Below are 26601 nucleotides of genomic sequence, written 5' to 3'. Positions count from 1 at the left end.
AGTTTGACTGTTATCAGCTTTATTTTACAGCTGAAGGCCAGAGGGGTTATAAATCTTGCCCAAGGTCAGACAGCCCCTCACATTGCTCAGGTTAGATTTGCTATATCCATGAATGTCAGATTCCAAGCCTCTGAGATAGTTATTTATTTATTTGCAAGGAGGGAGGGAAGGAGAGAAACAGAGAGACAGAGAGAGACAGAGAGAGAGAGAGAGAGAGAGAGAGAGAGAGGGGTGGGGGGGGAGAAAGAAAGGAGAGGAGAGGAGAGGAGATAAGGAATGGGAAAGGAATGGGCATGTCGGGGCCTCTAGCCCTGCAAATGAACTCCAGGTGTATGCACCACCTTGTGCATCTAGCTTTACATGGGTGCTGGGAAATAATCAAACCTGGGTCATTAGGCTGTGCAGGCGAGCACCTTAACCACCCAGCCATCTCTCCAGCACCCTGAGCTATTGTTTATAAGGTGGGTTGTCCCCATGTAGTCCCATGCTGCCCTCAAACTTGCAATTCTCCTGCCTCTACCTTCCAAGTACTAGAATTATAGGCATGTGCCACATATCTGGCCAAGTCTCTGCTCTTGGTCACAACCTGCAATGGTCCCTTGTCCCCTGCACTCCCTGCATCTGTCCTTCACACCAAGTGTCCCTTTGCTTTCTGAATCCTCCAGAGGCTCTCATCACGTACCATGGTGGGTGTTCTGGTCTCAGTGGTTAGCTCTGTGTTGTATTTCAGGCCTCCTCATCTATACAGGGCAGACTCAGCAAAAGTAATAGGTTTCTAGGAGCCCACTAATTTGGTACCAGAGATTTAGGGGTGTTGCAATGTTTGTTTTTTAATTTTTGTTTTGGGACCCTATAAGTCCAATATAAGAACCAGCCTCAGGCTGGAGGGATGGCTTAGCGGTTAAGGCATTTGCCTGTAAATCCAAGGGACCCCGGTTTGATTCCCCAGGACCCACATTAGCCAGATGCACAAGGGGCGCAGGCGTCTGGAGTTCATTTACAGTGGCTGGAAGCCCTGATGCACTCCATTTGCTCTCTCTCTATCTCCTTCTTTCTCTGATAAATAAATAAATAAATATAAAAAAATGTTTAAAACAAAAAGAAAGAGAAAAAAGAACCAGCCTCCCTTTCTGGTGTGCTGGGCTACTTCTATATTTATTCTTTTTTTTTTTCTTTCTGTATTTATTCTTGCAGGAGTAATGGAGCCTTGCACATGCTAGGGAGTGCTCTGAGCTACATAGTCCCATTCCCTTTTCTATTTCCTTCTTTCTTTTTTGTTTTATTTTTATTTTTTTTACTTACTTGAGAGCAACAGAGAGAGAGAGAGAGAGAGAGAGAGAAAGAGGCAGATAGAGAGAGAGAATGGGCGCACCGGGGTCTCCAGCCACTGAAAACCGAACTCCAGATGCGTGCACCCCCTTGTGCATCTGGCTAACGTGGGTCCTGGAGAATCGAGCCTCGAACCGGGGTCCTCAGGCTTCACAAGCAAGTGCTTAACCGCTAAGCCATCTCTCCAGCCCACCTTCTTTCTTTTTTAAATATAATCTCATGATTTTATTGTCTTCATAACAAAATCACTTGGCCCTTTCTCTTCTCGTCTCCTCCCAGTTCAAAATGCATCTCTTAATTGCCAGCATTCTCTTATATCTGCAGCTGGGCTCGACACAAACTTCAGCACAATCTTTTACATAGTTTTAGCCTTTTTCTGGAACATAGGCTTAGTCTGCCCACCACAGTCACTCTGCTTCCTGTCATGAAGTCGCGTTTCCTGGGCATATAGAAAACTTGTACCCTTGTTGTGTGTCACCATGTGGGGGTGGTGCTTGCCATATTTCTTGCAGAAAGCCCAAAAGTTTTAGGGCTGCTTACCATGTTTGTGGGAGTGATCTTACCAACAGCTCCCCCTTTTTTTTTTCTCGAGGTAGGGTCTCACTCTAGCCCAGGCTGACCTGGACTTCACTATGTAGTCTCAGGGTGGCCTCGAACTCACGGCAATCCTACCTCTGCCTCCCGGGTGCTGGGATTAAAGGCGTGCGTCACAATGCCTGGCTTTTATTTCTTTTTTTTTTTATTTTTAAATTTTTTTTTTGTTCATTTTTTATTTTATTTATTTGAGAGCGACAGACATAGAGAGAATAGAGGGAGAGAGAGAGAATGGGCGCGCCAGGGCTTCCAGCCACTGCAAACGAACTCCAGACGCGTGCGCCCCCTTGTGCATCTGGCTAACGTGGGACCTGGGGAACTGAGCCTCGAACCGGGGTCCTTAGGCTTCACAGGCAAGCGCTTAACCACTAAGCCATCTCTCCAGCCCGGCTTTTATTTCTTCTTTTGAGACATGGTCTCACTAAACTGCCCATGCTGGCCTTGAACTTGCAGTCTTCCTGTCTGAGCCTTCTGAGCAGCTGAGATTACAGGCCTGTGCCACCAGGCCTGGCTCATTTTTATCTTGGCATATCCCTGGTATACGAAGGAAAAAATTAACTGACTGAAGTTTCAGAGACAGCAACATTTAAATTGGACTCTGCTCGATGACTAGGGTTTATAGCAGAGGAAATACATTGAGGTGCTGGTTCTAGGGAGGGCACTCTAGGCTCAGAGACCAGCAAATGCAACTGCACAGCCTCCACTCCCTTTCTCTTCCCAAAGACCCTCCACCTTATTCTTGTTTTTTAGGGATCTCTGAGGTCAGAGCCTCTGGTGTTGACCAAGAGGCGGAGCTCCTTAGTTGGACAGGCACCATTGGAATCAGGGCCTACGTTCTTGGGATGGAATGCTGCGATTTCTGGAAGGGATGAGTCCCTCCTTTCATTAGGAAGCCTGCTCACAGGCCCATATTGCATGAGGGTTCCTTCCTAATGAATCCTTTTCTTTCTCTCTTCCTCTCTCTCTGAGACAAGGTCTCACGTATCTCAGCAAGCTGACTTCAAACTCTCTATGTAGCCAAGAATGACCATGACCTTAAGCCTCCAATCCTCTTGCTTTTGAGTGCTGGGATCAAACCCAGGGCTTTTGTGCACACTAGGGAGGCACTCTACTAATTGAGCTTGGTTCCCAGCCCCATGATTTGAATCTTATGGCCTTTTTGTTTTGTTTTGCGAGGCAGGGTCTCACTGTGGCCCAGGCTGACCTGGAATCAACTATGTAGTCTCAGGGTGGCCTTGAATTTATGGCAATCCTCCTACCTCTGCCTCCCAAGTGCTGGGATTAAAGGCATGCGCCACCACGCCCGGTTTTTAGGTTTTTTCAGTGACTGATTTTGTTCTTTATCTGGCCAAAAAAAGCACATCTCTTTTGCCTATTGACAGAAGATGAAATGATCACATCTGGTTTGAACGAGCAGCGTGACTGCAAGTCCCTGGAATAATCATGTCCAGCTCATGACAAGAAGACAGAGGTAGGAAAAGGGTTGAAGCCAACAGACAAGTACCTTGTCTGCAAACTCTATCTCACCCCTTCCGTAGTCTCTTGTAACCTCAGAGACTTCCTTGTCCCCTTCCCGTCCTTCGCCCCACATACACATGACTGCGTTCTCTCTGGCTCTTTTCCTACCATTAACAAAGGCCTACCACTTTTTTGTTTGTTTGTTTTTTGGGTTTTTTTTTCGCTATTTTTCTTTTTTTCCCAGTAGAATCTCACTCTAACCCAGGCTGACCTGGGATTCATTCCATAGTCTCAGGCTGGCCTTGAATTCACAGCAATCCTCCTACCGCTGCCTCCCAAATGCTGGGATTAAAGGTATGCAAACACGACCAGGCCCCTGGCCGAGTCTGTGAAAAGATGCTAGGGATCTTCAACTGTTGCTAAGGTTGACAAAAGCCTAGTTTTCAGGCTGGAAAAATGGCTCAGCAGTTAAAATGACTTAGCAGTTAAAAGTACTTGCTTGCAAAGCCTGACAGACTAGGTTCAATTCCTCAGTACTCACGTAAAGCCAGAAACACAAAGTGGCACATGCATGTGGAGTTCATTTGCAGGGGCAGGAGACCCTGGCACATCCATACTCACTCTCTCAAATAAATAAATAAATATTTTTTTAAAAGCTTCCCATGCCAGTCTCTGAAGCTGGCTTTTTCCTCCATATCAGGTATGTTTGGCTAGCCTTGGACTTGAACACTTACTGTCAGACTGAGCTGCTAACTTGACCATGTACTAAAAGGGCACATCCCTTCCCTTCTTAAACTCTCCAGCTGTCATGTCAAAGGAAGAGCTCCCTGGCAGAATGGAACACTTTTCTCAAACATCTACCTTCATATAGCCAACTGAAGGTTTACCTCACTGTGAGGAGACCCCCATAAACAAGGAAAATTTATTAAAAAAAAAAATCCCAGAAAGTCTTTCCTGTGTGGTTCAAAAAATTCACTCCAGGGCTGGAGAGATGGCTTAACGGTTAAGGCACTTGCCTGCAAAGCCAAAGGACCCAGGTTCAATTCCCCAGAATCCACGAAAGCCAGATGCACAAGGGGGTGCATGTATCTGGAGTTTGTTTGCAGTAGCTAGAGGCCCTGGCACACCCATTCTCTCTCTCTGCCTGTTTCTCTCTCTCTCAAATAAATAATAAAATCATTCCAGTGAATGTGGTTTCAAGTTCTTTTGTGATTGGAGAAATGGCTTAGCAGTTAAGACGTTTGCCTGAGAAATCCAAGGACTCAGATTTGATTTCCTAGTACATAAGCCAGATGCACAAGGTTGAGTGCATGCATCTTACAGTGGCCAGAGGCTGGGTGTGCCTGTTTGCTCTGTATCTTCCTCCTTTTCTCTCAAATAAATAAAATATTGAAAAAATCTTTATAATTTCTTTATTTGTGAGAAAAGGGAATGGATGCGCCAGGGGCTCCCGCTGCTGCAAACAAAATAGTACATGTACTATTTTGTGCATCTGGCCTTACATAGATACTGGGGAATTAAACCCAGGCCACCAGACTTTACAAGCCAGCATCTTTTTTTTTAATTGTTTTTATTTTATTTATCTGAGAGCAACAGAGAAAGAGGTAGATAAAGAGAGAATGGGTGCTCCAGGGCCTCCAGCCACTGCAAACGAACTCCAGATGTGTGTGCCCCCTTGTGCATCTGGCTAACGTGGGTCCTGGGGAATCGAGACTTGAACCGGGGTCCTTAGGCTTCATAGGCAAGCGCTTTACTGCTAAGCCCTCTTCAGCCCACAAGCCAGCATCTTTGACAGCTGAGCCATCTCTCCAGGCCCTCAAGTTATTTCTATGTGCTACTCAAGGATATATTTAGGATTTAGTAGGGAGGTGAAATGTCAAAGATACAGGTGAAAAAATTCCTGGCAAAAAAGCCAGTGGTGGGCTGGAGAGATAGTGAAGCCTGTGGTGCCTGTGAAGCCAAAGGACTCTGGTTTGATTCCCCAGGATCCACATAAGCCAGATGCACAAGGTGGCACGTGTCTAGAGTTCATTTACAGTGGCTGAAGGCCCTAGCACATCCATTCTCTCTGTCTCTTTCTCTATCTGCCCCCCTCTCTCAAATAAATAAAAGCTTAAAAAAAAAGAAAAAGCAGCCAGGCGTGGTGGTGCACGCCTTTAATCCCAGCACTTGGGAGGCAGAGGTAGGAGGATTGCCATGAGTTCAAGGCCACCCTGAGATGACAGAGTTAATTCCAGGTCAGCCTGGACCAGAATGAGACCCTACCTCGAAAAACAAACAAACAAAAAAAGAAAAAGAAAAAGCCAGTGGTGATTCAGAACCTGTCAAGGGCCTGTCTTGGGAACAAGGAAAACCAGGCACGTGGGCAGGTCCAGGAGAGGGTCTAGATTTCATGACGACCCAAAGCCCTTGACCCTCTATTCCTTTCTTGGGAACTCAGATTGCTTGTAGGTAGTCACCAAAGGAAACTGGATTTTGGGAAAAGCTCAGTCAGCACTCAGCCTTGGATCACTGTACACTGACCTGCCTGCCTGCCTGCTCTAGAAGGGCCAGAAGGTGATCCACTTACCTTCCAGGGGCAGGTCAAATGGGCTAAGAGTTAAAAGCCAAACGGGCACAGATGGTGGTGAAGTTTTTCAGGCTACAAGACTCTTCAAGGAAGAAGTGGAAGACAATGCAGAATTAAGGGCTAGATGCGTTATAGCAGGAAAGGGACAGTGATTATAGGCCCATAGACAGGTTAGATTTTCTGTCCAGTGGTCCTTGCTGATACTATTATGAAAACCTCCACTATCCCCTCTACATCTCAAACCCAGCTCTCCCCAGGACCAAACTACAGGGCCTCTGAAGAGCACAGATACCTGGACACCTGAGACTGGGAAGATTAACTAGCAACTTGGCAAAATAAAACTTCCCAAAATTCAAACGTGGTGATGCACGCCTTTAATCCCAGCACTTGGGAGGCAGAGGTAGGAGGATCACCCTGAGTTCGAGGCCACCCTGAGAATACATAGTGAATTCCAGGTCAGTCTGAGCTATAGTAAGAGCCTACCTCAAAAAATCAAATAAGTAAGCAAAAATAAAAACTTCCTTTGTTCCTAAGACAAAAACATCACAAGAAACATGATTCCTTCCATTGTGTCCAGTCAATAAAGACACTAAAGCAGTTGTCACAGGTGGAAAGCCTCAATTCTATATAAAACAGATGGGGGCATCCAAAACTTTTCCAGAAATTGATGTGTCATAATCACCTCCATCTTCAGCTTAGTGGTACTGTCACTTGGGTAATTGTGTTACCTGCCTAACAGCCTCTCTGGAGGCAGTGACCTTGCCCAATCACCTTCATGCCATAGTACCTGCCAACACAGGCACACTGTTGGTCCTCACTGGAGCTGCATGGCAGAGGTGCTTTCCCACTTGCCCTTCCTGCACCATCAAGATACCAAACAACCCAACACCACCCTTCCCTCCCTTGCACAGCCCAACGCTGAGAGGTGTGCACCTGGGGAAGAAGGGCTTCTTCAATCATTTTTCTACCATCACAGTGAACTCAGTGATGAAGCTTCTGAGGTATTACACAACCCATCATGATATTTGTGACTGGTTAACTTTAATTTGTCAAAATAAATCTGCAGTATTTTGCATGTTAGTAATACAGTGCTGGTATTGACAGGTAAAATCATCATCTGCTTACATAGAAACCTTCATTTAAGAGCATACCTTAGGAGGGAAATGGATACACAAAAGGCAAAAAAGGCAGGCCAAGCAGACAGCCCTAGAGCATAACAGGCTGGATGTCAGATTTGAGGATTATCTAATACAACTGTTTAGCTGCCAATCTGATAAAGGGACAAACATACTCTGTCTTTCCGTAGAGCGGTGGTCACCATGCCTTCCACACCTGGTTGAGTCAGTTCATCAGCATCACGACTCAATTTCACATCCAAGACACGGGGAAGTTCGTGCACAACCTGCCTGTGCCCTCTCTGCAGTGGCCCACCCTCATCTCCATCCTGCCCTCAACTCTCTCCCTCCCCAAAGACACGACGTGGCTTTATTATTGCAGATAAGCTTCTTAAGTGAATAAAGAATGCATACAAAATAGCATTTTAACTGAAGTCATACAATGAAGTCTCACTCCTGTTTTTATTATACAATTATAAAACAATCATTTCTAGTATATATCCTTTTTTTTTTTTCTTGTAAGAACTAATACTTTCGGGATTCTGATGGCCACGCTGCAGCCTGGGGGTAGGGCTCACACCTGCCCCCCATGAAGAATAGCTGTCTGAAACACTGTGGAGGGAGGCTGGGCTGTATGAACCATGAAGAACCATGACTGCCAGCACACCAGATAGATGACAGGGTCTGGCAGGCAGAGCCAAACCCAGCCTTGGGTCTGCATGCCAGAAATGTGGGTTTCCTCCACATATGGCCACTGCCCTCCCTTCCATACCAGGTCTCAGCAGGGCCACTCCTGGGCCTTTCCTATACAAGTCCTTCCAGTAGTCCACACATGATGCTCTACATATTAAAACAAACCATTTTGTTATGTGGGTAAGAACTGTTGTCACAAAGTCATAGCTACATATTTTTCTCTACATTTTGTTTATTGAGACAAACTAATTAAAAGGCACAAACATAGGGCATGTTTACATGGACATTATAACAAACATATACATTAAAAGTGTAGGAATGTGTTGCCTTCCTGCTACACAGAAAGTTCCTAAGCTTTAATATATACAAAAGTTGTACAATTTAATGTCCTAAAGTACAAAAGATCATTTATAAAATTATTTTACACTAGGTACTATTTATTTCATTTTTTCTCACTATGTAGTTCAACCCCCTAGAACTGTTTTGTATAATGACACACAGATACCTGTCCCTGATGTAGGAAGTCTGCCTCAGTATTTTGATGTTTGTACTGACACAGTGGGGTATAAACGGAAGTCATCCAGTTTGATGGTCCTGCAAGCATTTTGCAGGATTAACACAACTAATTTCCACTTCTCTTAACTGCAAGATTAACAAATGAAAAAGACCAAAAACATATTGCAATGTAAAAAATAAAAGTTACAGTGTCTTGATTTTAACTTTTCAACACAATGCTTTGAAAATATGAATGTGTGGCATGATGGTGTGGAGTATCTGTTTCACTAGGTTTTGGTTTCTACCTTATGTACAGGGATAAAACATCCTGCTAAGAAATAAAAAGCACATGTCTCACCGTGCACAATCATTACTGGGTTTCCATGTAGAGTACAGACAGCTGCATCCCTGAAAACACCACAAAGCAGATACAAGTGTTTTCTCAAAGAAAAAAAAAGGTGATGTCCATATTTACAAAGTTTAACAAATCTGCACAATACTTGATTAAACAGAAGGAGGAAAAAAAAAAGATACACTCTGCTTGTTCTGAAGGGGCATACTACCTAGTTAGTGGTTAGAATAAAAACTGTATACAATTTCATATAAGACATAGACTCTAGTGAGCATCTAACACATTTGTGCCTATTGCAACATCAACAGGCTCTGATTGGGAGAGAGAGGGGCCTATCACATCCCAGTGCCTCCAACGTCTTCCAATTTAAAGCAATATCTGAACGGTTCCAAAGTATGCCTTAGCTCCTGAACATGAGTCCCACTGGCCTGTTAGAAGCCTGCCTGCTCACACACCTGACTCCTCTGTCAGTTGTGGCTTTTTTTTTTTTTTTTTATCAAAACACAATTTGTATTTTTTAATTTTTTTTTTTTAAAAAAGTCAACTACAATGCTATTTTCCATCAGGATTAATATGCTGAGCAATATTTACATCTCCAAATATCAGGTCACAATCCCTATTATATGTTGAAGTTAGAATGATAAATTATCATATGCTTTGCATATCAGAGCTGGTATCACCTTTCCCATAGGGAATGCTGCTCAAAATTAACATATTCCCAAAGGTAAAATGCATATTCTCTGAAATGCATTTTATTATGACAATGCATCTATTTAGTCATAAAAACAAAAAAAACTCAGACAATTCTACACTAGCTCTCAATCTGGATTTAGAACTTCAGGTTAAAACAGCTACCTGTACTTTGTACAGAAGTATGAGTTCTGCTAGTGTTTAGAATAAAATTATTTCTTGGGATTAGAAACAATAATGCTGCCTTTTCCCTTGCATTTTGAAATGGGTTTTGCCTTTTTATGACTGTTTTTAATTCTGGCATTTCATCTTGCCAACTACTATGCTGTTTAAGCAATGCTGTCACCTAAAAGGAATTTCTGATTAGACTAAAATGGTCCAGTGATAAGTTACATATACACCCTACTTTGAACAAACCCAGCCAAATTGGAGCAGAATGCTACTACACTCTTATTAACTAGTGTAATAAAATCTTCCAATTTCATGGTTTGTGTTTTGCTTTAATCAACTAAAAGTAAATTGCTGGTAAGTATTTACTTGAACCCATACTTTGATTTCATAACACTGTTTACCAAGGCGGTGATGTAGGCAAAGCTTGGGGCAAGAAAGGCATGCTTTCTACAGGCCTCATTGCTATATTGAGAGGAGCAGCTAATGTCATAGGTGTGGGCAGGTTCATTGGAGATGTGATGGTGACAGGGTGTGCTATATTCACTGGGGCAGTTACAGGGGTGGGGAGGTTGACTGGGGTAGTGAGTGTTAAAGGAGAGGTCATGGATAATGGACTGGTTATAGTTACAGGATGCCCTATATTCATTGGGCTGGTTATGTTAACTGCACTTGAAACATTTACTGGACTTCTCATGCTCATTGCAGCTGCCACTGTGACTGGGTTTGACATAGTCCCAGACGACACAGAGGACGTTATATTGAATGGAGTAGTGAGAGTCACAGGTGTCGTAGCAGCCGTGGAGGTTTGGCACAGGTTGGCAGCTTCTAAAATGAGAAGACAAAAGGACCTTTAGACTCTCAAAACTCTGAGCAAAATTCACAATTCTGAATCACCCTTTCCATTAAAAAGGACCAGCATATAATAAATCCAATTACAGTTTCCTACCAAGTTAACAACAGGAAGAGAGGATCCTTCTAAGCACAACAAACCTGGTAGCCGGGGATCCCAGGGTGTGAATATCTTCTCTGATGTCTGTGAGGACTTAGGCAACTTCCTTAGCCTTGCACTTTTGGCTTCAAGTTCAGATTTACTTACCTACCTCACAATGATGGGAGGACCAGTTAACTTCTTCAAGGCACTCTGGGGAGCAGAGATACCAAGTAGGGCTAAATGTTCTCACTACCATTTCATACAGTTCTTCTGAGTTTTAAAGACTTTCCTGGGAAGAGCCAACCACCAGCAGGCCAGGCGAAAGGCTTGTTTACAGAGCTGAGCCAATGGTTACACAATAACAGATAATCAGAAAAATCTCATAAGGCACACTGTTAACTAGCAGAGAGAGAAGAGAGGTGTGTGTACTCAGTGACATGTTAAAGCCTTCTTAGATGTGAAGCCATGGTGTTAAGGTTTTAAAAATGCATAATTAGGGATGGAGAGACGGACGGCTCAGTGGTTTAATCTGCCAGCCTAGGTTGACTCCCCAATACCTACGTAGAGCTAGATGCACAAAGTAGAATATGTATCTGGAGTTTGTTTACAACAACAAGAAGATCTAGTGCACCAACTCTCAATCTGTTTCTCTCTCTTTGCTCATGAATACATAAAAATACTTAAAAATGCATACTTAAGCACATCTTCTTTAATACCAGCATTTGGGAGGCAGAGGTAGGAGGACTGCCATGAGTTGAGGCTACCCTGAGATTACATAGTGAATTCCAGGTCAGCCTGGGTTAGAGTGAAACCCTACCTCAAAAAAAAAAAAAAAAAAAATCAATGCTAAACAATCTATTTTAGTGTTATCTATCTGTTGGAGTCACAGGAAAACTGTTCAAGCTAAATAACCTTGTAGTTAATGATTATGTTTCTTCATTCAGAACTACTCAATAGTAGTTGATGGTGTTTGTTCCTTCTCACTCCCACTTCCTCTTCTTTCCAGTGCTGATAATAATCACATACTTTCTACCCAGTTATCATTTAATTGCATGTATTACACACACCACCAAGCATACCAAGGAGGACTAACCAAGCAAAAAAACCTTGTAGCACAATGCAGGGTCCTTGTTCCTTGTTATCCAGCAATGTCTAAACACTTGTGGAAGGAAACACCCCAAAAATGCCCCTCTAAGAAACAGCACCACCAACTAGCGTGGTACAAGATGGTGGTAAGGAATCAGACCAGTGCGCAGGTGGTAACCTGGCCATCAAAACTGAAGTGGAATCTCTGCATAGTCCACATGGGGTTCTAATAAACTCTGGTAGAACCTTTAGTCAATAAAGAACCCTTCTGCTGGACTGGAGAGATGGCTTAGCGGTTAAGCGCTTGCCTATGAAGCCTAAGGACCCCGGTTCGAGGCTCGGTTCCTCAGGTCCCACGTTAGCCAGATGCAACAAGGGGGCGCACGCGTCTGGAGTTCGTTTGCAGAGGCTGGAAGCCCTGGCGCGCCCATTCTCTCTCTCCCTCTGTCTTTCTCTCTGTGTCTGTCGTTCTCAAATAAATAAATAAATAAATAAAATTTTAAAAAAAAGAACCCTTCTGCTATCAGTATGACATTACTCTGGCATACTGTGTTGGATCATGAGTTTCCACACTTGACTGGTGATCAAAACCATTTGGGAGCTTTGTGTTTGTATGTGGACACATGCACACCATGGCACTTGTACGAGTGAGCACAACCTTCTGGTCAACCCTTGCCTTTCTACCTTACTGAGACAGGGGATCTCTGCTGTACTTTTTTTCTTTGGTTTTTCGAGGTAGGATCTTGCTCTCACCCAGGATGACCTGGAATTCACTCTGTAGTCTCAGGTTGGCCTCGAACTCATAGCAATCCTCCTTTGCCTCCTGAGTGGTGGGATTAAAGGTGTGTACCACAGCACTGCGCTTGCTATTATGAACTTCTAGGAAATTCTGGCTTCACCTCCCATCTCGCCATCAGCCTGCTGGGACTATGTAGCCTGGGAGTTGGACTTGAGTTCTCAGGCTTGAGCTTCTGTAAGTGCGTTACCCACTGCACCGTCTCCTCAGCTCCCCCACTTGTGTCTGCAGGTATGTGTGGTGGTCAGAGGACTCCAATGCCCTTCTCTACTGCTCATGTACTTACTTCCTTGAGTGCATAGTTCCTTGAGATGGGGTCTATCCCTCAACCTGGAGCTGGGTTTTCAGTGAGCCCCAGCGATTATCTAGTCGCCACTTGCAGACTTGGGTTACAGATGTGCATGACCAAATACAGCTTTTTTGTGGACTCTGGGGAAAATACTGGAGGGGTCTCAGACCCTCCAAAGTGATCATGCTTAAGCAGCAGGTGTTCTTAACCACTGAACCATCTTCCCAACCCTTTCCTGCAATACTCAATAGTGAAACAGAAAAAATTTAAAAGCTTCCTCAGTGATAATTTGAGTTTTATCCAGGTTTGGGAACTTATATACTTTTATTTATGTCTAATATTTAAAAGGACAAGTTTTAAATTTTCATTAGGTTTCCAGTTCAGTGGTCTTCTCTATGTTCAGAATGTGACATTTACTAACATGAACACAGCGGTTTCTAACATCAGTGGTCATTTCCAGAGAGATTCAGACTACAAATGGGAACATAATAGCATTTTGTTTCATGAAGGTCAGAAGATGAGCTAAACAATCAAGTCTTATTGTGCAAAGCAAACTGAAATATAATACCACACAGAAGAGTGCAGAGAGAGTGCCATGGGAGAGAACAACTTACTTCTGAGGTAATGTTACCACTGCTTAAAGTTATTCTCCTCTTGCTCTCTTTCCCTCAAAGAAGGAATTTTCACACTGAGTGCCAAGTCCCCACCTTTCCTCTAATCTAAGAGTGGTTTCCCCTCCCAAGTGCTCAGGATCATATCCATGGCACTGCATGTGAGAGGCAAGTGCTCTATCCCCGAGCTACTCCCCCAGTCCTGACAACATCCCTTGCTATAACTTAAAACACTCTTACTCCTTGTCTAGTTAAAATATTCTTCATAGTATACTTTCAACCCACGATACCATTATCCTCATACTACACTTTTTTTGCTCCCCACTACAAGTCCCTACTTTTCTTCCCATTTTCCACTACTTCACAAAAAATTTTATATCAAAACAATGACAAATTTTCATTTGGAAAATGGCAGTAAGATGTACTCTTTTCCTCCAATGCCAGTGGACGCTTGAAAACAGGAGTTATTCTTTTTGTTTTATCCTATATAGGATGCTTAGAAGGGATCTGGGGAAAGGAACAGCCACAGTACACACATAAGAGCAAAAGATGGAAGAAGACACATAGCAAAAGATAACATACGTAAGAGCCCTTAGGCAAAATAATCCTTCAGAATTTAAAATAAAGCAGCAAGATATGACAGGTGGGAGAAGGAGATAAAGAATAGAGGAGCTGTGGGCTGGAGGGATGGATTAACAATGAAGGTGTCTATTGCCTGTAAAGCCAGAAAAAAAAAAAAAAAAAAAAAAAACAGGTTTGATTCCCCAGGACCCACATTATCCAAATGCACAAGGGCACATGCGTCTGGAGTTCGTTTGCAGTGGCTGGAGCCCTGCATGCCCATTCTCTCTCTCTTTCTCTGCCAAATAAATAAATAAATAAAATAAAATATTTTTAAAAAGAATACAGGAGCTGTACCACAAGGCTGATATAACAGTGACAAAATGATTTACTTAACTAGAATGTCAAAAAATGCTCAGAAGTGATACTTTAATTGACCCTTTGTGAGATACACAGAAAAACTAATCCAACTATTACAATGATTAAGAGTAAAGTCCCTAACAGCAGAGGGGCAGACACATTAAACTCAGGCTAGCTCTGTAATAAAACTGAAGATGAGGGATGAAACCAAGAGAAAAGATGCCAGGATTATAGAGTGTGAATCATGCACTAAAACATCCAATGCAGAGCAGGGAATGGTGGTGCACACCTTTAATCTCACCACTTGGGAGGAATTAAAAAACAGCTGGGTGTGATGGCACACACCTTTAATCTCAGCACTTGGGAGGCAGAGGTAGGTGGATCACTGTGAGTACGAGGCCACCCTGAGACTACCCAGTGAATTAAAGAAAAAAGAACTCCAGGAAGTACTGAGGATTTTTACTTCTTAGTAATGCAAACTTATGTGAAGCTCTGCTGTCAATAAATGAACTTTAGCAAATACTCCCAATCATGTAGTATCTATATGCTTCCATGAAGCTAACTCCCTAAACTGCTATCACTCTTGTGATCACCTGGCACACTAAAGTAACCCTTCTCAAGTCACCCATGAACACCTGAAGCCCCTCCTTACCTTTCTTTCTTGCTTTGACAGCTTCTTCCCACAGTCTCAGTGTCTCTACCTGCTTCCCTGGCCAGCTTGTCACATGTTGCTGCTGCTGCTGCTGCTGCTGTTGCTGCTGCTGCTTCTGACTGCTGGTCTCTTCACTCATGCATGCTGCTCCAAAGATAAACCACAAACTCTGTGTTTACCTTGAAAAAGGTGGCCATTTAAAAAACCCAAACCTAGCGGGTATGGTGGTGCATGCCATAAATCCCAGCACTTGGGAGGCAGAGGTAGGAGGATCACTGTGAGTTCAAGGCCACCCTGAGACTCCATGGTGAATTCCTGGTCATCCTGAGCTACAGTGAGACCCTACCTTGAAAAACCAAAAACCAGCCCCCCCCCAAAAAAAACAAAACCCCAACCTAGGCACTGGGGGTGTAGCTCAGTTGGTAAAGTGCTTGCGCTGGGCATAATGGCACATACCTTTAATCCCAGCAATCGAGAGGCAGAGGTAGGAGGATCGCCGTGAGCTCAAGGCCACCCTGAGACTACGTAGTGAATTCCAGGTCAGCCTGGACTAGAGTGAAGCCCTACCTTGAAAAACCATGAAAAAAAAAGTGCTTGCCTACTCTGCACAAAGCCCTGGATTCTACTCTCAGCACAGAATAAAACCCAGCCTGGTGACCACTTTCCCATAATGCTGGCACCTGGGAGGTGGAAGCAGGACGATCTGAAGTTCAAGGTCACCCTTCACTATAGGGTGAGTTCAAGACCATGCATGAATGGGTGATTTGAAAAAAAACATGGGGCTAGAGAGATGGCTCAGAGGCACTTGCCTGCAAAGCCTAAGGACCAAAGTTTCAATACACCAGTACCAACAAAAAGCCAGATGCACAAGGTGGAACATACATTTGGAGTTCATTGGCAGTGGCTAAGGGCCCTGATGTGCCTATTTTTTTTCTATCTGCTTCTTTCTCCCTCTCAAATAAATAAGTAAATAAAATATTAATTAAAAAAAACACAAACAGCTGGGCATGATGATGCACACCTTTAATCCCAGCATTCAGCAGGCTGAGGTAAAAGGACTGCTGTGAATTCAAGGATAGCCTGGACTACAGAGTGAGTCCAGATCAGCCTGAGCTAGAAAATTGCTTAAGAAAACAACAAAAGCACCTAGATACTTTAACTTTTCCATACCATTTAACTAATAGCTCTTGTTACAGTACAGGTTTGATAAAAATAAGTAAATTTGGGGACTAGAGAGATGACTCAGTGCTTAAAGATCTTTACTTGCAAAGCTTGCTGGCCTGGAAGGGCACTGACAGCAGCAAGAAACCCTGGTGCGCGCGCACGCGCGCGCGCACACACACACACACACACACACACATAAATTAATTTTTTAAAAGTTCATTTAAAAATCTATAGAAGGGCTGGAGAGATGGCTTAGTGGTGAAGGCACTTGCCTGTGAAGTCCAAGGACCCAGGTTCAATTTCCATTTCCCAGTACCCATGCAAACTAGATGCACAAGGTGGAACATGCATCTAGAGTTCACTTGCAGTGGCTGGAGACCCTGGTGCACCCATTCTCTCTCCCTCTCTATCTAATAAAGAAAGCAGGGTTTCACACTAGCCCCAGGCTGACTTGGAATTCACTATGTAGTGTCAGGGTGGCCTCAAACTCATGGGGAACCTCCAACCTCTGCCTCCTGAGTGCTGGGATTAAAGGCGTACGCCACCATGCCCAGCTATTAAAAGTATATTTTTGTAAAGTATAGCATGTCAGATAATAAAGCAAATGTATTCACAAAGATGCAATAGTACGTCAGATTAAAACATATGCAACTTTCTCATTTACTTAACCCATCTATGGTCATCTGTTTTTTTTGTTTTGAGAATTTGACATTTCTGCTTCATGAAGCACATATATAGTAAGATATTGGGGCTGGAGGGCTGGCTAGCTAAGGTGCTTGCCTGCAAAGCCTAATGACCAGGGTTCAATTCCCCAGCACCCATGTAAAACCAGATGCATGGAGTGGCGCGTGCGTCTGGAGTCCATTTGCAGAGGCCCTGGTGCGCCCATACACATATTCCCTCTCCCCCTTTGTTTGTGTGTGTGTGTCTCTGATTGCAAATATTTTTTTAATAATTAAAAAAAAATTTTTTTGTTGTTTATTTATTTGAGAGCGACAGGGGGGGAGGGAGAATGGGTGCACCAGGGCCTCCAGCCACTGAAAACGAACTCCAGACGCCTGCGCCCCCTTGTGCATCTGGCTAAAGTGGGTCCTGGGGAACTAAGTCTTGAACCGGGGTCTTTAGGCTTCACAGGGAAGCACTTAACTGCTAAGCCATCTCTCCAGCCCCAGAAAATATTTTTTTTTTTACTATTTTATTTTTATTTATTTGAGAGAGGGAAAAGGGGGGAGAGAGAGAGAAAGGGAGAGAGAGAATGGTTGCTAAGGCTTCCAGCCACAGCAAATGAACTCCAGATGCATGTACCATCTTTGCATCTAGATTATGTGGTTACTGGGGAATTGAACCAAGGTCCATTGGTTTTTCAGACAAGCACTTTAACTGTAAGTCATCTCTCCAGCCCTAATTTTTTTTAAAAAGAAAGATATTGAAGGCTGGAGAGATGGCTTAGCGGTTAAGCGCTTGCCTGTGAAGCCTAAGGACCCCGGTTTGAGGCTCAATTCTCCAGGACTCATGTTAGCCAGATGCACAAGGGGGTGCACGTGTCTGGAGTTTGTTTGCAGTGGCTGGAGGCCCTGGCACGCCCATTCTCTCTCTCTCTCTCTCTGCCTCTTTCTGTCTCTGTCACTCTCAAATAAATAAAAATGAACAAAAAAAATTAAAAAAAAATATTGAATTAGGAAAATAACTTCCCTCTAGTGGTTAGGGAAATCTTAAAAAAAAAAAAAATTGGATAAATTCAATATTAGAAGCCAGGCATGGTGGCACACACCTTTATTCCCAGCATGCAGAGGTAGGAGAATCATTGTGATTTCAAAGCCACCCTAAGACAACATAGCAAATTCCAGGTCAGCCTGGACTAGAGTGAAACCCTACCTTGAAAAACAAAACAAAACAAAACAAAATTGTTTAGCCGGGCATGGTGGCATACGTCTTTAATCCCAGCACTCAGGAGGCAGAGCTAGGAGGATCACTGTGAGTTCGAGGCCATTCTGAGACTCCATAGTGAATTCCAGGTCAACCTGGGCTAGAGTGAGACCTACCTCGAAAAATACACACACACAAAAAAAAATTCAAGTATTAGATTTTACCCATAAGTCTCTGGAATAGTCTATCTCCAACTCTGAATTTAAGGCTACCAAAGTATTTAAACTGTCAAATGTATATGATATCCCATTTCTCTATAGGCTTTGGCTTGAAAAACTCTCTCTCCCCATCCCCCATTGGTTTCTTCTTTCTTTCTTTTTTCTAGGTTAAGACCTCCATGTGGCCTAGACTAGCCTTGAACTCTCTATGTAATTGAGGATGGCTTTGCACTCTTGATCCTCCTGCCTTCAGCTCCTAAGTGTTGAGATTACAGGTGTTCACCATCATGTCCAGTTGAAACTTATTCTAGATGTTTTTGAAACTTGGCCCAGAGTGGCTTTAGACATACTATGCAGCCAAGGCTAGTCTGGTTCTCCCTGCTTCAATTCCCAAGTGCCAAGACTCTAAGTGTGAACCATCACACCCAGCTGCTGCCTCAATGCTAACAACCAGAGCCTTTTATTCAAGCACAACACTAAAAGAACACAGTGAAAACTAGCTGTGATGAAATTCTGTTCTGTTGGTATAATTATTTGTGGGCAATGGACTGAAAGTAAATCCGTAGGAAGCTCATCAAAGCTGTCTGAATGCATGCATGTACAGTAGAGTTCTCATACTAACATGCTTTCTCCACTGGTGTCTAGCTCATTTTGGTGGCAGGAGGAAACATGATGATTAATATAGTCTTGAGAGCAGTGACAATGCCCTTGATATCTGAATAAAAAATGAGATTTTGTTAATATGAAATGCAAGATGCTGTGAACTACCACCTACTTTTGCTGATGCCTTGTTTACACGTGTTACAGTTGATACTTTGGCTTTGCCCATGTGTCTTTAAGTGGCTGGTGATGTATGCTGCACTCAGGAGTTTCCCACAGATGTTACATGAGACCTTGCCTTCGTGGCGCACCATGTGTGTCCGTAGTCTGTCTTTGGTGGCAAAGGCAGCAGTGCATGTCTGCATGAGGGAGGAAAACTTTTTTTAAATATAGACTATCCTGTTCAACTCATTTTCAAGTCTGTATATTTCACACATGACCCTAGCCACATCAGCAAGCTGACTGAGCTAGTTGGATTTTCATTGCACACATTACTTAGCATCACAGATCATACTAAAACATCTGGTGAATTCTAGATGGTTCCATTTTAAGGAAAAGAAAACATCAACATAATGCTAGTGAAAAGATCTGAGGCTTAGAATCAGTTAAAGCACAATTTACAGCTGGGGTATACAGCCCAGTGATAGAGTAACTGCCTCATGGGTTCAATCCCCAGAGCAGCAAGAAAAACAAAACAATGGAAAACCTTCTTTTTAAACTAAGTTTCACAATTCATGAAACAGTCTAATGTTAAGCAAGTGTTATGCTATCTGATGGATCTTTATCTGGACAATAAGTATAGTAATGCCTATCACAAAATTGCCAGTGGGTTAGGAGCCTTGCATACATAGCAGGCACTCACTCAAAGATACTAGTTTCCTTCCTTCAGTTAGATTTTTCTTAGAATTCAAATAATTTACTTAATAAAATTAGTCACTAACAAATTTAACTGAAACACTGAACAACTTCCAGTAACAAATAAGAATTAGTAATGCCTACTACAGTCATTTGATTTAGCAAAAATTCTTAACCCTTTCATTATCACAACTTAAGTCCAATAAAATCATTAATCTGAATGTATTTCCAAATAACTAGAAAATTTCCATTAATTTTCATTAACAGCAGACAAAATCTAGTCAATGATAAAAGGTGGAGGAAAGTTTGTTTTCTATTCCAATCTAAACATCCTTATCCATTAACCCAGAAATTAACTGAAAACTCTTCTTTTATTCATTTCAAATATACAACAATCTTTGCATGACTATAATTTTTTTCTTATATCAAAAATTACTATTGTCCAAGCAAAGGTAAACACAGCTTAGCAAAAATACACCTTTAGAATGATCTTGTCACACAGAAACAGATTCTGTCAGTCCTATTTTATAAAATTAGAATGTAAACGGACCCCATCTACTCAAACAAGTGATCTGAAAACTATTCAAGAACCATGAGCTTTGACTGGCTCAACTCTCCAGATAATGTGCATTAACAGCTATTCTAAGGATAAGTCATTTTAACTCTTACTTGGCATTTGAAGGGTCTTTCTGTTGAATGAACATGTTTTACGTGACAGCTTAAGTGGTCAGGCCTGTGAAAGAGAGTTTCAAGCAGAGGTTGTAATGGAACACAGATACAGAAATGCTACTTATGCGATGCTGCGTGCTTGGCAGATCAGGCGGGAGCATTTCACAGGAAGCCAGCAGAATCAACCAACTCCAACTCTCCCACTACAAGTCTCCTCACCTCTCTTAAACCACAAGCCAAAAAAGTCTTAATCCTTAACCTGTTAACTGTCTCCCAGTCAACATCAAATCATATTGTCTTGATTTCTGATATTTACAAACACCCAACGTTTTAGCTCTTTTCAAAGTTTTGTATTGACTAATTCTGTGTGTACATAGTGTATTTTGATCATAATCCCCTCCCATTACCTTTTTTTGTCCCCTTTCTCCTGTTAACTCTAATAGCCTTAAAAATATATCAAATAGTATCCACAGAAACATGGGGCAGGGTGGGGGGCATTCTCCTTAAAAATTATACTAAAAGTATAAAGTCATCCCAACCAATAGGACATAGTTTCTTGGACCTGCACAGTGAATGGCATATCTAGTCCCTGAAATGAACCTGAACTAATGGTTCTGCAGTGTCAAGTATCTACGGGCCAAGTGAAGGCCTGACTTTCTACCAAGGTGGACTTAAATGATTTAACAGGTTAATTGCTTTATCACCATTTGTCAACCACACCAAACCAGGGTTAGAAAAGGCATAGTATTTATCACCCACCTCCTCTAATACCATATGCATTCTTACATCTCAAATACAGCTAGATCACAGAGACAAATTTGAAGTTAATGAAAACATAATGGAAAATACAAAGCAAAATGCAGTACCTCGAGAAGCCTTTCCCACAAACACTGCAGGTATAGGGTTTGGTGATGCCTCCTTCGTGAGACCTCACATGGTAAGTCATCCGGTCCTTCCTCTTGAAACGCTGATTACAAATAGGACACTCAAAGGGCTTTTCGTCCGAATGGGAGAGCTTGTGTCGGTTGAGGTGGTACACATCTCTGAAGGCCTTTCCACACATCTCACAAGCATGGTTCTTCTTGACGGGCTTACTGGGTTTCTTGACAGACTGGGTCACAGGCATAGCTGTGGTGCTGGCACTGCTACTGGGGTTGGTGCCCGACGAAGATGTAGTGACTGTTGACAAGATGCCTGCAATGGTTGAGACCAACGAAGTTCGGCTGCTGTCCCCAGCGATGGTAGAGATAAGGGGAACCACCGTAGTGGGGGTTTTCTTTGCCCGAGACACCAACTTGATCCCTGTGTGGCAGGATTGGTGGCGCCTCAGGTGATAGCTGTCCCTGAATGCTTTACTGCAGTAAGTGCACACAAATGAAGTTTTGGGTTTTTCTTTTTTAATCCCAATGGTATCTTTTAATGTTTCTGGTGCAGTCTGAGGTTTCTGCGTTATTGGTATTGGAAGCAATGGTTTCTGATCGGGGGGCTCCACAGCAGAGCTCAGGAGGGGCAGCAGACTGTTCTGTGCTGCCTGCTGTTGGTGGTGGGAGGCTTCATGGGCCTAAAACCAAACATTTACACTTGAGAAACTCAGCCTCTCACAGTGAGCCAAACAATCGAATGTGGTGCACATAAGAGGGACCAAGAGAAAACCAACCAAGAGCCTGTGAGCTCTCCATGCAGCAGAGATCCAGCAACCACCGACTCTCAAGAGCTGCCAATATCCAACCCTGAAAGTCACTGTGCAGATTAAAACTTCTGCAACTATGCTGCTCACAGTGATTGTGCTTCCACAGCCAACTAAACTGCATACTACCCTGACTCATGAGGGGCATACTAATTGATGAAACCAGTTTGCATTAGGCTGTCAGTACTAAAACGAAGCTTAAATAACTTGTTAAGAAGACTCTCACCCCAGATTTAAGTATTAAGTAGTACCTTACACTGTAACTGACATACACATACACCACACACACAGAGGATATAATGATGTACTCATTCTTCCCCAGGAAAGGACAGGTACCACCCCACTTTCTTCTTTATAAGAAAACTTGGTGATTGAGAAAAGGGCTGCTGCTAAGTGCTGAAGGGAATCTAGTTTTCTGAATGCATATGCTAGTTGTTAAGTCTACTTGTAATGTCCACTCAACACTACTAAGATTCAGTCGAAATGATGCCTGCTATTGATCAAGCTGGAAGGCATCTGTGGAGGTTGCTAACACCTGCCAGTTATTTTCCAGAGCCTGTCATCTTCCGCTGCAGTCTGCATCTTTCAAGCAACATGCTCTCATAAGAGAAAAAACAAACTGCAACCATACTCATGTCCACTTCTTCGAGCAGCTGCAGGTTTTAATAAAGTATTAGCTATTTGCTGTTATAATGCATTCTCCCCTCCAAAATTGGAGGCTGGAGCACTGTCTGGAAAGTTTAAGAAATGATGGAAAAGTTACTGAAATAGCTCTTCCTAATATGTTGTTCTTTACCAACATGATTTTTGAAACTCTTGAGAGTACAACCAAGCCCCAATGTACTGTAATCCTAAGAAGACACAGGCTAAGAGTTCCTAAGATCCAAGGAAGAGCCCAGACCAACATCTTAGCTACTTTAGACAGTGTTTCTCTCTCTTTCATCACTTGAAAGGAAATACAATCACAAATCCCACAAGAAAACCCATTTAGCTCTTCTCCTGACAAGAGCAAAAGCATCTATCTCACATTGTTCCATGTTTACTTGACATCAGCACAACTACACCTGGAACTGCTCTCCCCGAAATGGTTAGGAGATGTGGTACCCATAGTTAGAACTTTCAATTTAATAATTCTGACTTAAACACACTTCAGGTTTTGAACGGACACTCAGAAACCACGTGGTGACTTACAAGCGAGTATTTTTCTAGACTTAATGCCCTACTGAATTACAGTCCACCTCTCATCTAATTTGTGGAGCTCTTATGACTACTGGAGTCTACCTACCAGGTGACAGCAGGAGCAGCTTTAATTTGAACTCAAATCTTAGCCCTTGCCCAACCAAGCTGTAGGATACCCAAGTTTCCATACAAAATACAAACAGTTAATAGTTGAAGATAGCTTGAGATATACAATTTCAAAGGCTAACAGATCAGATAGTATGAAATGCAAATCTTCTGGACAAAGTTCAAACTTTTAACATTTAGAGGCATTTTCCAGTTCTAAACAACTTTAAATATGGTGGGCTAAAAAGCACCTATTGCTATTTTACCAGTTCAGATGTCTGTGGCAATACAAAGTATTTACAGCACTGCTAACGCACAACCTCACAGGAGGGTCACACCGTGTCTCCGTTTCTTGAGTGAAATGCTGGACAGCCACTATGAGAATCTGTCTGAGGGTTCCTAGGATCCCTGGACTTCTACATGGTGCCAAAATGGGAGCTGACATTTCCCAACCAGTCTGACTTCAGTTACTGATTTATTGCAAAAATGTAACTTCTAGGTGGGTTTTTATTTGACTAGTGGCATCAAATCAAAGTTTAAATTGTGTCTTCTAAGTGCAAGGCTTTTTAGCTCTGCCCAAGCTTTCCTTTTTTCTGGGGCTGGCAAAACAAAACAGAAATGTTATTTCATCACCCAAGGTGGTAGGATATAGAACCATGAAATCTCCAGTGCCAGAGGGTAAAAGATTTTGTACTGAAACAAATTAGCATCGGTGAGTCATATCTTGAATGTCCTGTTAGGAGAATCATCCATCAAACATTTTAACAGCTATGGCTTTCACTTTCCACCAGGTTCTCTGGCATTCAAAATCACTTTAGACATATATTCAACAGGATGCTCCAAGAAACGTAGTTTAATTCTCCATTTTCCCAGTGAAAGTTTCTTAAGATTGTAACTGATTGTCTATCCCTATCTTTCTGCTCATCCAACAGTCCTCAAGTCTACGTTTTCCAACTGTCACTGCACACATTGCAAACACAGGGTCAAATATTAGCCGTCACATTTCTCCATCAGGTGTAAAAAATTCAATAGCTTGGCCAATGTTTTATCCAGGAAAATAAGAAACTTAAAAAACTACTCCACAAATCTTTAAAATAGATTCCCAAAGGTGAGTTATTTTTTTTAAATTTATAACTTGTTTTATTCAATCTCCATTAAACTTACAGATACAAGGTTTAATATGGCTTTGATCTCATAAAAATCATTTTAATGGCCCCTCAATCCTTTCCTTTAAAATGACCACGTGAGATTCTTAAAGGCACGTGCCATCTTTGCAATAATCCCCATGCCAACTAGTCATGTAGATTTCTTCTGATGCATTAAGTTGACCAGTTTTTTTTTCTCAATTTTTATTAACATTTTCCATGATTATAAAAAGTATCCCATGGTAATGCCCTCCTTCCCAAGTTGACCAGTTATTAAGCTCATTAATGCGCAATAAAAATACTAGATCAGAAGGAGAAAAGGGGGCAGTTCATAACAATTTTAAGAATTTTCAATTAGGACACCCATTGATTACTTAAAAATCAAAATGTCTGCATTTGAAATATATCATAATATGATAAACCATGTTATACAATAGGTAATTCTGAATTCCCCAATTCCCCATATTAACTTCATTGGGATGAGACCATATGCTGAGAAGGTAATGTTTTGAAGATTCTGCATTCGTTCTTGGTTAGTTCCCAAAGGTCTCCAGCGCCCAAATTACGCGTCTGGGATTTCACAAAGTAGTCAAAGGAAAAAACTCTGGGGTCGGCGGGAAGGACACTCTTAAAAACTGATGAGCTTCCTAACCTCCTTCGGGTTCCGAAGTTTCCCTGTGAGCTCATCACTACTGCCCACTAAATGCTTCGTTTGCAAACAGAAACGAAGCAGAAGGGGGAAAAAAAAGTTCTAGCGTATCTTACATCTTCCAAACGGGGGAGGGGAGAGGTCTCCCATCTAACGTGGTAGGAGAGGGATTATGGCCAATCTATGGCTGCTGTCACTTTTTAAAGTTTCTTGCAAAAAGCGAAGCCCAACAACCCAACGAGCGACTCATGGGGGCTTCGTCAGCGAACCAGCGTTCTGCACTTTCCCTCGCTCCCCTAGGCTGGAGCAAAGGCTCGCGCGGGCCGGGCCGGGGAAGCGCTCCAGAGAAAGAAGGTCGGCGCGCAGGAGTCCGGCCCCGTCGCTCCCCGCGCCCGCCCGCCCGCCCGCCCTGCCCTGCCCTGCCCTGCCCTGCCGTGGCCGGCTGGGGGATTCCCCCGGCTGAATGGGACGGCGGGAGAGCTGGACAGAGGAGAGGGTGCCAGCTGCCAGGGCTCCGGAGAGGAAAACGAGAACCGAGGGGGGAAAGTTTCTAGGAGGGAGATGCTTGCGCCCCCCCCCCACGGTAAACAGCAGGGGGCGGCGGAAAGGGGGAGTGGCGGGGAAGCCAGAGATACCCGCTATTCGCGCGAGGTGGGAGGAGGGTCAGAAAGTCAACACACACGCAGACATACAAAAAGAGGCGAGACCGCGAGCGAATGATGGGGGCACTCGGGGCAGGACTTGGGGACCCCCTCACTCCACCGTGCGGCCCGGGCCGGGCGCGCAGCGGCCCCGGCGGCCCGCACGATGCAGCGGCCCGGCGGCCTCCTTTCTCCGGGCCGCGGGGTGGTGACAGCGACCGGCCTCCTCCCTTCCCCTCCAGGGCGGGAGTGAAGGGAGTGTGTGGCGTGTGTGCGTGTGGGGTGTGCGAGGGGGGCCCGGGTTCACCCCGAGGCCTGCGCTCTCCCCCGCACCCCGTGAGGCCGCCTCCTTTCACCTCGGCAGCCCCGCTCGGCCGGGGCGGGCGGGCGGAAAAACAAAGGGGGATTAAGGCCGGGCCCGAGAGCGGAGCCCGGAGGGAGGGGAGGAGCGCCCGCCCGCCCGCCCGCCCGGGGCCCGGCCCCCCTGTCCCCCGTGCCCCCCCCGGGGGGCCCCCAGTACCTGGAACAGGAACGCGGTCCAGTTGGCCTCCATGGCTGCGGCGGCCGACCCCCTCCTCCCCGCTCCCCCCGCTCGGGGAGCTTCCTCAGCCGGAGGAGGCGACAACAAAGCGGCGGCGGCGGCGGCGGCAGCGGCAGCGGCGGCTCCTCAACATGGCAGCGCAGAGCGCGGCCACTTCCGGTAACCTCCGGGACGCACCACCGCGGCGGCGAGCGCGGGCGGGGGGGGAGCCCCGGCCCGGCCGCCGCCGCCCCCAGCTGCTCCGACCCCCCGCGGGCGTCCCCGCCGCCGGCCCGCCGCGTCGGAGCTCTGCCAGCGCCTGTGGGCGGTGGGGTCGGGGCCCCCGCGGGGGGGCTGGGGTGGGGCCGGGGGCGGGGATGGGGCGCGGCGTCCCCCCCCGCGGGGGTGTGTGGTGCTGCGGTCCGCGGCTCCGGCAGCTGGAGCAGGGGGAGCTCTGGAGAGAAGATGGAGGACACGCCAGGGTCTGGTGCTGGCCCGCTGGGCACCGCCGGGCCGTCTCGCGTGACTCGGACGGTGTCCGGCAGCGCAGC

General features: G+C 44.4%; 1 protein-coding gene and 1 pseudogene across 2 annotated transcripts; both read right to left on the bottom strand.

The window, feature by feature from the left end:
• Window positions 1-1563: 1563 nt before the first annotated feature.
• On the bottom strand, window positions 1564-1872 carry LOC123463544 (annotated as a pseudogene).
• A 5100-nt stretch (window positions 1873-6972) lies between these two features.
• Window positions 6973-26201, bottom strand: Vezf1 (vascular endothelial zinc finger 1). Of its 2 annotated transcripts, none has more exons than XM_045158565.1 (6): window positions 26051-26201; window positions 20991-21685; window positions 20125-20188; window positions 18776-18977; window positions 14753-14896; window positions 6973-10291 (listed from the first exon to the last, which is right to left on the bottom strand). In XM_045158565.1, exons 1-6 carry the CDS (start codon window positions 26081-26083, stop codon window positions 9864-9866), a joined length of 1566 nt encoding a protein of 521 aa, XP_045014500.1. In that variant the 5' UTR covers window positions 26084-26201; the 3' UTR covers window positions 6973-9863. The 2 variants fall into 2 exon arrangements, with proteins under 2 accessions (XP_045014500.1, XP_045014501.1); XM_045158566.1 differs by having other exon boundaries at window positions 18776-18959.
• Between the last annotated feature and the right edge of the window lie 400 nt (window positions 26202-26601).

The sequence above is a fragment of the Jaculus jaculus genome, chromosome 9 (assembly GCF_020740685.1).
Source record: "Jaculus jaculus isolate mJacJac1 chromosome 9, mJacJac1.mat.Y.cur, whole genome shotgun sequence".
Lineage (NCBI taxonomy): Eukaryota > Metazoa > Chordata > Mammalia > Rodentia > Dipodidae > Jaculus > Jaculus jaculus.
Note: the sequence above shows the minus strand (reverse complement) of the source record. Positions and strands in the feature narration are given on the sequence as shown.

Bases quoted from the DNA above. Each gene is read 5' to 3' on its own strand.
- Vezf1 (XM_045158565.1), bottom strand. From the start codon at position 26,083: ATGGAGGCCAACTGGACCGCGTTCCTGTTCCAG. The intron at 20,189-20,990 runs GTACTGCATTTT...TCTCTTTCACAG, and splicing joins TGTGGGAAAGGCTTCTCGAG to GCCTGACCACTTAAGCTGTC. The intron at 14,897-18,775 runs GTAGGTGGTAGT...TCTTTGGAGCAG, and splicing joins TAAACAAGGCATCAGCAAAA to CATGCATGAGTGAAGAGACC.